General features: G+C 37.9%; 1 protein-coding gene and 1 pseudogene across 2 annotated transcripts in view; both read left to right on the top strand.

Moving 5' to 3' along the window:
- Positions 1–12,595, top strand: part of LOC122089818 (protein LSD1-like) — a 14,547-nt gene extending 1,952 nt beyond the window's left edge. The window contains exons 2-7 of one of the 2 annotated variants that reach the window (XM_042659523.1): positions 4,982–5,095; positions 8,030–8,143; positions 8,967–9,079; positions 11,877–11,945; positions 12,042–12,113; positions 12,272–12,595. In XM_042659523.1, the coding sequence (XP_042515457.1) occupies positions 4,984–5,095; positions 8,030–8,143; positions 8,967–9,079; positions 11,877–11,945; positions 12,042–12,113; positions 12,272–12,313 (522 nt within the window). In that variant the 5' untranslated portion in view covers positions 4,982–4,983 and the 3' untranslated portion in view covers positions 12,314–12,595. Of the gene's footprint in view, positions 1–4,976; positions 5,096–8,029; positions 8,144–8,966; positions 9,080–11,876; positions 11,946–12,041; positions 12,114–12,271 lie in introns of both variants that reach the window. The other variant, XM_042659517.1, reaches the window with a different exon arrangement.
- On the top strand, positions 2,582–3,579 carry LOC122065545 (annotated as a pseudogene).
- Positions 12,596–13,810: the final 1,215 nt, after the last annotated feature.

The raw sequence follows: 13,810 nt of genomic DNA on the forward strand, positions 1-13,810 counted from the left end.
AAAAAAAAAAAAAAAATCATTGAACCCCTCTAATAAAAACCCTCTTTGTCTTCCATCTACCACGAAAACCCACCATCGACCCCCTCCCTTTTAGAGTTTGTGTGAAAAAAAGGATCTCTGTTGAAAACAGAGAAGTTGGAAAAAAAAAAACCCTGCAGCCCTTCACTGAAACCCCGAGCAGCATACACCGCTTACCCTCCTTTTGTCGGTCAACACCCCCTTGCTGCTCTAGAGTTCTTCAAAAAGAAAAAAGGAAAAGCAGCAGAAGAAAGAAGACGAGAAGAGAGAGAACGAGACAAGTACATACCTGGTTCGAAGCCCTCCTGCAGGTCGCCAATTCTCTCGGCAGGGCCTTCCTCCTCCCTTTGTTGGACCCTCCTTTGTTGCTGCCCAGCCCTCGCCTACTTCCTTGGTTTGAATAGGAGAAAACTCCCACAGCTGGTTTCCTTCTCCAAGTAGGAGATGCTGAGACAGTAACCCCAACCTGATTCCTCTCTTCGTCCTTCACTTTTAAGTGTTCTTTCTCTTATTCCCAAATTACCCTTTTTTCCTACCTTTTATTCTACTTTGTCCTATTTTTAACCTTGCTTCCAAGTATACCCATGCCCCATACGTGTTTTATATTGAGGGATTCTATTTGAACTTCAACTATTACCATTATTGCCACTCATTTGGAAACTTCTATATATTTACTGTTTTCCATTAAGTTTTACCTTAAGTGTTCTCTTGCCATAGTGGGCCTACAATACTTCCCATTACAAGTATGGCCATGGAATCTTTTGCATCCAAATTCAGAGTTTGATTGCCTTATGGAAAAATTGCTACTTTGTTAATTGACGAGAGGCAACACGACAATTTCGTCTCCAGATCTGTTGTAAAAAACCGATCAGATTATTTTTAAGTCAGAGGATGATGTATTCGTTGAGTTCTTTGTTTCTTAATATTTTGACCGTGCTTTTTGTGAAGTGTTTGATGACACTTAGCACATTATTAAATTGGGTCGAGGTTGGTTGGAAGAAAGACATGGCATCCTTGATTGTGACAAAAATTTGTGCACCATCCAGCTTTTCACATGCGTCAGAAATTTGTTCTTCATGGATCAGTTGACTTAAAGAAGGTGGTACCATATTGCAACCATAGGACGAATCAAATGAGTCAACACAAGAGGAAGACTGTCCAATTATGGAACCAATAACGACACTGAAAAATGAGAAGATCGTGGCTCAAGTAATGATAGACATCAACACCAACGATTCCCCATTATAAGTTTGTTCTCCCCCATAATTTTCCGGACCTGAATGCTCCTCCAAAACTTCATATCTTAGATTTTGTTCGTGTCATAGACAAAGAGCACCTCACCCCCGCTTGTGAGCAATTATTGTTACTCTTCTACGAAACTCGTGGACGAGTTATTCTCAACACCAAGAGAGTTGATGCAGATGCATACTCATAGACCGATCCATACCTATCTGAGTTTCCGGACATAGATGAACCAGATCCATAGTGGTTTTGGGTCTAGTAGGATTTTAGGAATTCTTTTTTTAGGAACAATGTCTTTGATTTTATTTTGTTCACTTTCTTTTAGCAAGTGGGGCTCACGTAGGATTAAGAGCCTTAGAGAGTCGGTTTGCAATATGTTTCCTTGCTTAGGGTAGTTTCTTATTGCAGTTTGCAATATGTTTCCTTGCTTAGGGTAGTTTCTTATTTCAGTTTAGCTTCTATTTTTATGTTTTTATTTTTCCTATAAATTTGGTTGTAACCGATAGACAAAAGCAGATTGAGAAGATGAATTGAGTTTGGTTTTGGTGAAGAGCCTACGGGCATTGTGTGCGATCTTATTTCCCCCCTCCTTTGTGCGATTCCTCCCTCTCCTCTGCAACTTTGAGCATCTCAAGGATTTCTTCCCTTCCCCTACCGGTCCTCCATCACCTCTTCGACCAAATTACATGATTGTACTACAGTTGTCAAGGTGTTGGAGGGGGCCCAGATGCAAGGAGGCCAAGGTGTCCAAGGTACCCGCCTTGACAACTATGGATCAGCAGACTATAACTCTTCCTTAATTAAAATAAACAGTTAATTCTGCCTCATATGATTAGCAACTGCCCTTGAGAAGCTCTAGTTCCCTTGGGCTTGGGCCTCCACATTGATTGGTTCTTTCAAGCCTGCAATTCACAACCGTAGCCAATATTTTACTGGCTGAGAGCTTTATCCTTGTTCATTCTGAAGTCTGTGGCCTTAGCTCAGTAAAGATTGGCCCTCCACTCCACTTGTACCTAGGCAAAGCAATTTATGGAGCCTGAGCTATTTCTAAACACATTCTCCAATGCTGATTGACCACAACTACGAAACCATGACATAGTAAAGTTTTTTTCCCAAGGATGGGGACCAGACTCACAATATTGGTGTTTTTCTAATGATTTTAATCTATGAAATAATTCTTGTGTGATAATGAGAAGCAGATAGTTGAAGTATCCTTCAATGCACTTCCTTTATGATTTTTTTGCTAAAATAAGTGTCTAATCTAGTAAAAGTAACCTTAGTCCTAATAAATACCTCTATGAAGTATATATTCTTTGGAAACATGGTAGTCAAATATTTGAAGTATCCTTCAATGCACTTATGATTTTTTTTTTTGCTAAAATAAGTGTCTAATCTAGTAAAAGTAACCTCAATCCTAATAAATCCCTTTGTGAAGTATATCTTCTTTGAAGGCATAGTAGTCAAATATTTCCGGGTGAAGTCCCTATTGAAGTGTGGAAGAGCTTGGTATAATGGGGGGCTTCTCGGCTAACCAAGCTATTTAACAAGATTATGAGCACTAGAAAGATGCTGGATGAATAGAAGACACGTAGTTCCAATCTATAAAATAAGGGTGAATCATAAAACTGATGAGTCATATTATGAAACTATGGGAGAGTGTTATTAAAGCCCACTTGAGAATAGAAACTAATATCTCGATTCTCAGGGGATTTGTTCGATTTTATGCCAGATAGATTTGCGATTGAGGCAATTTACCTACTAAGGAGACTCATGGAGAAATCTAGGGCCTATAAGAGGGACCTCGTTATAGTCTTAATTGACCTAGAAAAAGCATATGACAGAGTCACTAGAGAGTTAACCTGGCATGTTTTGGAGAAGAAAGAGGTGTTAAGTAGATATGTGGATATAATTAAAGACATGTATGAGGGTGTGGTGACCAGTGTGAGAACCACGGCTGGTCAAGGTAGGGAGTTTTCGATTACTATTGGGTTGTATCAAGGTTCAACTTTAAGTCCTTATCTGTTCATACTTATTATGGATGATTTAACCAAGAACATTCAAGGTGATGTCCCATTGTGTATGCTTTTTGCTGATGATATTATTCTGGTGGATGAGACAATAACACGGATTAACGATAAGTTGGAGTTATGGATATCTATCTTGAATTCAAGAGGTCTTAAGATTAGTAGAACAAAGACGGAGTATATGGTTGGTAACTTTAGTTGCACAAGGACGGATAACGAAGTGGTGAAACTTGAGGAAAGAGAAGTACCGCAAAGCGACTATATTAGATATCTGGGGTCAATCATAAACAATTAAAGTGATATAGAAGATGGTGTGTCTCATAGAAATTAAAGTAGGATGGATGAAGTGAAGAGAGGCATCTGACGTGGTTTTTTTTTTTTTCTGATTGAAATATTCCTATAAAGCTTAAAGGAAAATTTTACATGATTATTGTAAGACCGGCTATGATGTATGGGGCGGAATGTTGGGCTGTCAAAAATCGTAACATAGATCAACTAAGCATAGCAGAGATGAGGAAGTTGAGATGGATGTGCGGAAAGACTAGGAGAGATAGAGTCAGGATGACCAGGTTAGAGTTGGTTTGGGAGTAGCCCGATTCAAGACAAGCTCCCAGAATGTCATTTAAGGTGGTATGACCATGTTCAACAATGACCTAGGGATGCCCTAGTATGGAGGAGTGACCAAATCCAGATGGAAGGAGCATATAGAGAAAGTGGACAGGCCTAAAGTGAACATAGATGATGTTGTGCAGAGGCTAGGTCTTTACTCTAGTATGACCTCAAATAGAGCTGTTTGGAGGGCAAAGATCTATGTTGTCGATTGATTGTAGGTGGATGTTCTTGTGGTGTTGCTTTGTTTCTTTCTTTTCCCCCCTTTTTTTCGCTTTCTTTATGTTCCATTTATTTTACCCTTCCATGGATCTATGTAGCCGACTTCATTTAGTTGGGAAAAGGCTAAGTTGTTGTTGTAATCCTTGCATCTCCCTCCTTTGGAATCAAATGCTTTTGTTGATTTCTTATTGAAGTTGGGAAAGTCATTCTAGGGAAGATGCTCAAACACCAATCTTCCTCAGCTGAAGGAAAATCGAACCTGATCCACTCATATGTTTTTGTTATTATGGACTTTCATAATGTCTTTTTATATTTTTGTTAATAAATCAAGTCAGGGCTTCAATTTGCATCATGATATATGAGATGTCTATCAATACCTGTCCATACACGATGGGTGTTTATGTGTTTTTATAATCTGAATCTTCCCTTGCCCTCTAAGTTTGAGAACCTTTTGTAATGCATGAGCTTCTCAATATTCTTACTCCATGAATATGCTATTGACCTTTTCTAAGCTTGAGGGAGGAATCCCATTCACATGAATATATAAAGATTAGCCTGTAAGTGATTTTGTTTCATTCAGTTATCCATGTTCATTTAACACGACTCATTGATAGTCTCGGGAAAATATCATGGACTTTCAAGTCGTACTGTAGACTGTAGTGGATATTTGCTGATTTATCTCTGTACCATTAAAACAGGATAAGAATGTTTTTTATCGTATGGACATAAGTCTGAAATATTTTGCTGCTATTTGGAATCTATAATTGAAGAATTGGCCAAATTGAGAAGTTACGATGGATGTATGCGATTTGGGTTGGGAGCTTCAACTTTACAACTAAACTATGTTTAATTTGTTGACAGTTTAGGTATGCAGAGCCAGCTTGTTTGTAATGGGTGTAGGAGCCTTCTTCTGTATCCGAGAGGAGCTTCAAATGTCCGTTGCGCTATATGCAATGTGATTACTCAAGCCCCGCCTCCAGGTATTGTTCTTCCTATTCATTTCTTTTCATACAAAAAAGAGAAGAAAAATTGATCAAAAGCAGTTTTTTTTTTCAATGAGATAATAAAGTTTAATTTGTATAGATTTATTCATGAAACATTTTATTATTTATCGAAATGCTAAATAAAAAATTCTACTCGGTCCAATAGAGGAAATACTTGATAGAAGCTAGTGTTAATATTAAATATGTTAGCTTATGTAAGAAAGCTTTACAGTTTGATCAAGTTACATTGTAGTAGGTAAAATAACAACTCAAATATCACTTGAATTTAATTGAAAAGAGATGGTATTATCTTTGGGGTTCTTTCTACTTTTGGTTCAAGGCAGAGAGAAGAGGGCTAGCAGAATCATAGATATCAAATCTATATCATGATTTAATGTAGAGCCGAGCAAACCCTACACCGAATTACAAGAATATGGCAATTATATTTTCAAATTTCTACTACTGATTTTGAAATAAGATATGGAAATTTATTGGGGTTCAAGCAGGGAATGAGCTAGGGAAGTCAGAGAACAAATCAGACGGCTGATAATATGCTTATCAACCAAATCATAGTTGTCACGGCGTCAAGGCGAACCAAGGTGTGGAGGGCAAGGAGGCACCCACCTTAAGGCAAACAAGGCAAAAAAGTGTTATTTTTTATTTTCTCTATTTTCTAACATTATTTAGTAGCTATGTATACCTTGTATCATAAAAAATCAACAATAAGCCACATCAAGTCATTAAAAATCAACATTTAGCCACATCAAATCATTAAAAAAAAAAAAAGAACATTAAGTCGCATTAAGTTATAAAAAATCAACATTTAGAGAAATGCTCTTGTTCTATAATAAGTTTGATTGGTCAAATGCTTTTATTTTTACATAGGCTTTTTGTATGAGGTAATCCAATTTGAATTCAGATTAGGGGAAGAAGTGAAAAACAATAAGAAGGGAAATCAGGGAACTGAATCTTAGGTTTTGGACAGGTTTCGGCCCAGGCAGAAACCGAGATTTGGGCCGAAACCACCGAAACCTGGCTGAAACCAGATATTTTTTTTGGGCTATTTCTAGAAATTTGGGCCAAAACCAGGTTTTTTTCCGAATTTTTTGAAATTTCCCACAAACCAGGTTTCGTCTTGGACTCTTGGGATCCACCAAAGCCACCGAAACTGCCAAAATTTTGGCAGAGATGTTGAGATTTAGTTCCATGAGGGAAATAGGACAGATACTAAGGTTTATGGAGGAATATGATAGCTTAATATTAGTCAGATAACCTTAACTTTTAAGTTGTGTTCTCTTCCTTGTTATCAAATCTAGTGACTGAAATAAACATTTTAGAAACCTCCCTGTTTTGAAGGGTGTGTGATAGGGACTAGTAATTGGGGTGACAAAAAGAAGGAAGAGGTATGGCAACAGCCAAGAATTTATCGATATCGTATCAGAGGGGTGATTGGAATTCCCCCCCACCCCAACCCCTCCCCCCCCCCCCCCCAAAAAAAAAAAGAAAAAAAGAAAAAAGGAGAGAGATCTACAACTTTATCACTTTTTTCGCCCAAATCTGTTTCGATCCGTGATTTAAGAACTATAAATCTCCACAACTTTTTGAAATGGGGAAGATTAGGGCCTTTTCTTTTATGTTAGATGATTTCCTCCAAATCATATGGAAGGGAAAAATAAGCTTCCAAGGCCTTCTGTTGCTCTCAGTTTTGTTTCTCATGGTTTGTGTTTTACAGGTTGAAAGGAGGCGTATTAAGTATATCTTACCTGCAAAGCTTAGGCTTGTTGCTTATTTAAAAAATGGTGGGGACTCTAGTAGAGCCAATACAACTTATAGAGACTAATCTGTGTCCAAATTTCCTACTCAAAGCGTGACTCAAAACAAAAAATCAAAACAGTAAAGGAACCTAGTTCAAACTCAATTTCGAAATCCTAATGTCATTTGGGAAGCGAAAAACACTTGGACTTACTAGCTATTCTCAGATAGAAATAAAAACCCCTAAATTTTGGGCTTCTAAGTTGATGCAGTAGCCTCTCATGGCTGGACCGGCATGACCTGATCTGGAAATCCAGACTGAGAAGCTTTTGGTCCAAGAGGGGGTTGGTAGAGGATAATTTTGTATTGTTTTAGTTTATTGTGTTTTATTTTGGAACGATTTAGTTACGTAGGGAATTTAATTTGAGCTTCCAGTTTCCTTGTTTGAGTTACTTTCCTAGTTTGAGAGTAGTTTCTATTTTATAGGTAGTTTTATTATCTTATTTATATGTATGTAATCTCTTATTTTGAGGCACATACCCTCTGCTCTTAACGTCTGGCCTCAAGTGAGGATGTAATGCTAACCATAAGACTTCGATCTCACCTACTTGCCTTAATTTCTACCTTCTTTTTCTTTTTCTCTTTTAAATGTTAGGCATGAACCCCCTGTTCCGTGAACTCAGGAGCTTCAGACAGGAATCCTTTTATTAATGCAATTCAATTTTATGTGTTTTTAACATTTCTTTTCAAAGTCACAATCAAAAGGAGTGAAGTAGTGGATCCTTTATTCTCTGCTTTTTCTTTTCATCTAAAATTTTGCAATGCTTGGTTTCGAGTTTTATATTATTTATTTAGTCTTGTCACTACACTGATCTTTGGATTTTATCTTTTGTCGCAATGGTAATTCAATTAGAGTGTCATGCTAGCACTTTTATCTACACTGTTTTTTCCTCTTCTGTAGTATATTTACTGTTGCTTCCCTTCAGGTCAGATAATATAATGATATACAGCCTCATTGAAGTTGCTAAGATTTTGTTCCCAAACTTCATTATATGTCATAGTAGATATTTGAGTTTTTAATTTGGCCACAACTTAAGGGTTTAGATGGAACCGAAAATTTCTGTTTGGATCCTAATTGAACTGTTGAGAATAATTTTTTGGTACTGTTACATATGCCAGGCATGGAAATGGCTCAGCTTATATGTGTAGGTTGCAGAACATTGCTAATGTATAATGGTGGAGCAAATAGTGTGAGATGTTCATGCTGCAACATGATTAACCTTGCAAGACCAGGTATACTTGGTGAATCCTTTTCTGGATCATATGGAAGATCAATGCCCTCTAATTAATAGTTAACTGGGAGATACCAAGGCATTTTTTTTCTTCTTGTTGATTCTAAGCCAGTTCTCTCATGCTATCACACTTTGTAAATTTTTTTTTTTAAGTATCATTGAAAATTGTAGTTAGAGGGATATTTATGTCATCAAGAGAGTACAAGAAGAATGGTCACCCCTGTTCCTGCAATGCCACATTTTTATGGGATTGAGGCTCATATTGGTTGGGTACCCCAGTACCAAGTCGTTCTTTATGAAAACATGACATGGGATGGACATTATTTTTATGTATGTTTCCTTTTCTTGCTTTTTACCACCAAAAGATTGGACAGTTAGGATCCTCTTGTCACATTAGTTTTTGCCATGGTGATGCCTCTTCCTGGGTGGGTTCAATACTTTTGAGGTCTGTCCATACTGAAGCCTACAAGGATGGATTCTTCCAATCCATTCTTTTTTGTTCTTCGTACCCAAGTTTCTCCATCTCTTCTTTTTTTCCCCCCTTTTTGGAGAAAGAAACCTGCCCGCTTGCGTGGCTCTACACCCAGACACAGGTGGGCTCGAGCCAGATGTCTCCACAGTCTACACGGCCTCCCATTGGCCTGTGCTCTAGTGGTGTGTGTGGCCGTGCAAGTGGACAAGGTTCTCTTGCCCCTTTTTTTAGTGCGAAATGAATATAAAGTTAAAGTTCCTTCTTCCTCTCTCTCTCTCTCTGCTTCCCCACTGTCTTTTTCATAATTCACTTTGTCAGAGTCTAATATGAATATTTGGTTATGTTTGTGAAGCATCTAGCAATGTTGCCCATGTGAACTGTGGCCAGTGCCATACAATGCTTATGTATCCATATGGAGCACTATCAGTCAAATGTGCAGTCTGTCAATATGTTACAAACATAGGGGTAAGTATGATTCCGTTTTTTCTTTTTTGCGACTCTCTGTCATCTCATCTACGAATTGTATTTGAAGACTAGTGAGTTTATAAGCTATTCAAAAGTGGAACATTGTTAATGTAGGGTTCATGCAATTGCCTTCATTATTTGTATTGCATTACTTTGAGATGAAAAATGACATCAATCATCAACGGCTAAACCATCTATGTCACCTACATGAGCATGTTCGTTTTCTAATTTGAGCTTGTGAAAGGACAAATTAGACAGAATGTTAATGATATGCTGAAATTCAGGATATAATAATGACTGCATTGTGACTTTTTTTAGCTGAGCTCCAGTCCATTGTTATCTCATCCCAAATATGTTGTCATGGGGCCCATATCTAGACTTGATTGTTTTCTAATTGTCTTCTTTTCATGGGATTTATATTAGCATTCATACTAAGTAAGAAATGCACTATTGCAACATGTTGGTCACAGGTTCAAAACTTGGAAACAGCCTCTCCTGCGAAGCAAGGAGTAAGGCTACATACATTTGCCCTCCCAGACCCTGCAGTAGCGGGAGCCTCGTGCACTGGGTAGCTCTTTTAGTAAGTAAGAAGTGCAAAATTTAAGTGAAGCATGTGTCAATGGCAATATTTAACTACTGAGCGGCAGTATATTAATTATAATATTGGACCATGTGGTAATAAATCTGTGGGAAAAAGACCACTTGGTTGCGTAGCCCCTGTGCCCAGACACGTGAGTGCACAAAATTACCACCCCACACCCATTGAAACAAAAAATCTCGTCCATGTAGATACCCCTGCATGCGCTCTCATTGGCCCCCCGCTCTGGTGCAGGGGCTATGCGACCGGGCAGCGATCTCTTACCCTAAATCTGTTCATTAACCATTAAATTGTAATGTCATATAAATTATCATTATTTTTAGATAGGCCAGTTTACTGAAATAGAGATAGAAATCTCATAATTAAAAGTAATGCTGAAAGGCTGAAAAGGATAGTGTGTTAAAAGGATAATTAGTAGAATCTGTTTGTTTTAAGATAAGTAGAACAAAAATCGAGTACACGATGTGTAACTTTAGTAACAATAGGACATAAAGTGGGGTGGTGAAAATTGATGATAGGGAATTACCACAAATTGATGACTTTAGATATCTAGGTTCACTTGTGAATAAAGAAGGAAAAATAGAGGATGATATTATACAAAGAAATTGAATAGTGTGGATGAAATGGAGAGGTGCATTTGTTGTGCGATTGACATATCCCTTTAAAACGCAAAGGAGAATTTTATAGAACTGTTATACGATCAGCAATGATGTATGGGGCTGAATGTTGGACAGTAAAGAAATAACATTTAAACCAACTTAATGTGACGGAAATAAGGATGTTGAGATGGATGACTGGTAAAACTAGAAAAGATAAAATAAAAAATGAACAAATTAGAGCAAGCCTAGACTTGAGGTGGCATGGACATGTGCAGTGGAGGTCTCTGAATACTCTTGTACGGAGAAGCGATTTATTACAAATTGAAGGAGTTTAAACAGCTAGTGGTAGTGGTGAGGAAGGACCATGTATAGCTTAGGATTGGAATCTTGTATGGCTTTGAATAGAACTGATTGGAGGAATAGGAGGTCCATATAACTGACCCCATTTAGTTGGGATAAGGCTGAATTGAGTTGAGTTGAGTTGTTTGTTGTAGCCTGCAGGGCAGAAAGTGGAGGGTAATTGGCAAGCCCATTCTCTTAGTCCTAAATAGTGACTTTAAAATTCTCCTCTGAATGAGGTGGGTGATCACAGATATCAAAGAATCAAAACCTAGACTGGGTTTCAACCCCATATTTTATTAGGATTTGGGTCTAGTTTGGATGTGTCAATTGCCATATCAATTGGGTTTACTCACCTTTGCCATAAATATATAGTATTTTTATCAACCAGTATTGTACTTGTAAATATAAATTAATTTAAGATTGTTAGGATATTAGCAAGAATATACTAAATTGGTTTTTTTAATATACAAAAATTATTTGGTATATATGCTGATTATAATAATTAGGAAAGAACCCTGCCTGCTTGCATGGCTCTATGCCTAGACACAGGCGGGAGCGAAAATACCGCGGTGTCTCCCCCGTGCACTCAGTTGCTTCCGCAGGAGGCAGTGCAGAGGCCACACAAGTGGACAGGGTTCTCTTGCCCTAATAATAAATACATAATATGTTTCTTATACATAGAATTATAGCATATGAAATGCCTTACATCTACTGATTTATAATATCTTTATGCCATTTTGAACATTTAAATGCCCAAGTGGGTTGGCTGGGTTATAGAAGCCTGGTCAGGTCATATTGTAGATCTTGGTTTTTGCATATTACTTGGTCAGAGTGGACATGGTCCAGCTGGGTTTTGTGATTGAGTTGAATGGGTTTACTCATTTTGTCTGGCTTGGTTTAATAACTACAATTTGGATCCTGTGTAGAGTAAGGCTTTTCTGAAAACTAATCAAACTTTAGAGATATGGTTCCCTCCAACCCAATACCACAAATGAGCAAATACATAAGTGGCACCCCATGGGAGGTGTGGAAGATCAGGTGATTTTTGGTTATGTGATGCAACCGTGCATATAAACAGTTTTTTCTGGTTACCATAAATCATTCAGTGGGTCTAATATACCATGTTTATGTGGTCTTTGGTTTAGCATCCAAATTTCCAAGTTAGGGAACTTGTTCCTACTGCATAGATTGCACCAATGTTGCCATTCTTTTGCTATTTCAGTCTTTGTTGTATTTTGAACTGTTTTTCTGGTTGCAGACGGGTAACATGAGAGCACCAATCCATTTGCGGAGACCGAATGGTGCCGGCATGCCCTCAACTTCAACGGTATGTTTTTAAGCAATGCTGTAGTTTAGCCTTTCAGAATCTGAGTGGGTTTCTGGCACATCAGAGAGCTTAATAAATTGTTCGTATCTGCTGTAGTTCATGCCACATGCCCATGGCCAAACTGTTGTTGTTGAGAACCCTATGTCCATGGATGAAAGTGGGAAACTGGTAATCTCCTTCATTTCCTTTCTTCTTCAATTTAGACATTAGTTTGAAGTTTTCAATATTCAACCACCATCTTCCCCACCCCCTCCCCCCACTTTTTTTTTCTTCCATTTTTTTAAAGTAAAACCCAAGATACTTAGGTCAAAATCTTAATGTTGCAGGTGAGCAATGTTGTTGTTGGAGTTACCACAGAGAAAAGATAAATGACGTGGTACATACAGTGGTAATTCCTACTGTAAGTAGTTTGTACAAGGAGCTGGAGCTCGATGTCAAGAAATTATTTCCAGTGTTGAGTCTTTACAGAAGAATGAATATTTACATTAATATATGTAGAGATAATGGAAGTGGAATGAGTGTAATGCCCTTTACCTGTGACATTGTGAAAGGTTTGTTTTGTAACAAATTCAATCAGACTGTTAATATGTACTAAACCAATTATTTATTTCTTCCCTGAGTTTTGTATCAAAATCATATTGCTGGATTAAGTCTTGTAGCGTTTGTGCCAACTCTAAGATTGGGCTTTAGCCCAATAGCTTTCCAAATTGGATGGGCTAAAGGGACTCCCTGTTTGAGTGTGTGAGCAAGGGTTCAATATATCTTGTAATGTTCGAAAATGTATATGAACACGAGCTGTTCATTGCCATGGCGACTTGAGGTACTGGCACCAAGATCAGATAAAATTGTAACGAATTGAATCAGCTTAGGGGAACATTCTGTGATTTTCTCAGTTCAACATCAATTACTTGTTTGGTTACAGAGGCAGAAATGAGAATGCATCACGAGGCAGAAATGAGGATGATTATATACATGTCCTTCAAGAACTCTTCAGAAAACTATTGATTATATACATGTCACACTGACTTTGGATTTTCCATTTTGATTCTTCCATCGCCATTTCATCTGATGCTCGGTTTGGAATAAGCTTCAGGGAATTTGTGGCAGGTGGACTGAGAGAAACAGGGAGCATGAAAAACGTGGGATATGTCGCAGGTTAATACATGGTGGGTCATATATGATTGAGGTAAATTACCAAATTTAATAAGTGGACTATGAAGGAGTCTTTCCATCTATTTAACGTACAATCTGCTAAATTCTCAATCCACATTGCTAAGGAGAGTTAACCTAACGGATAATTTTGGAAATACATCATTGAACAGCACACTATGTAGCTTTCTTAAACTGTCAAAAGAGTTTGTTCATGAGTGTGGGCAAGATTTCTCATAGAAGTAGTTGAACAAAACTGTCTACATGCAAATTTTGATGCAGGAGGTGACACAGGGTTGACGAAACTGATTAATTACCATGAAAGGAAGTTGTGAGGCAAAATTCACAACCTATTACCCAACTGTATCCACCAATTCAAATTTTGAACCATCCATTGGGTGTAGCTCAAGTAATCACCTGCACTTGCGTTGACTGGATGTGCCAACCGTAGTTTTAACCAGGCCTGATAAGGTTCCAAAATGGGGATTGATGATGTGGTTAAACCCTTTTGAATACCCGCTCTGGTCCACTTCAAAATTGTGGGGCCAAACCAAACATGGAAAGAGAAGGATGATCGGTCTGGTCTGTTATTTTTCCTTGTTCCGGTGACAACAATAGATGGCAATGGCGACGTCAAAGTAAGTGGTGCTTCTGTGTTTTCACGTTTCTCAAGCTTTTGCTGAGAGTGATGGTTGTCTGCAAGTAAATTTAGCCTA

This window comes from Macadamia integrifolia, chromosome 2 (genome assembly GCF_013358625.1).
Source record: "Macadamia integrifolia cultivar HAES 741 chromosome 2, SCU_Mint_v3, whole genome shotgun sequence".
Taxonomy (NCBI): Eukaryota; Viridiplantae; Streptophyta; class Magnoliopsida; order Proteales; family Proteaceae; genus Macadamia; species Macadamia integrifolia.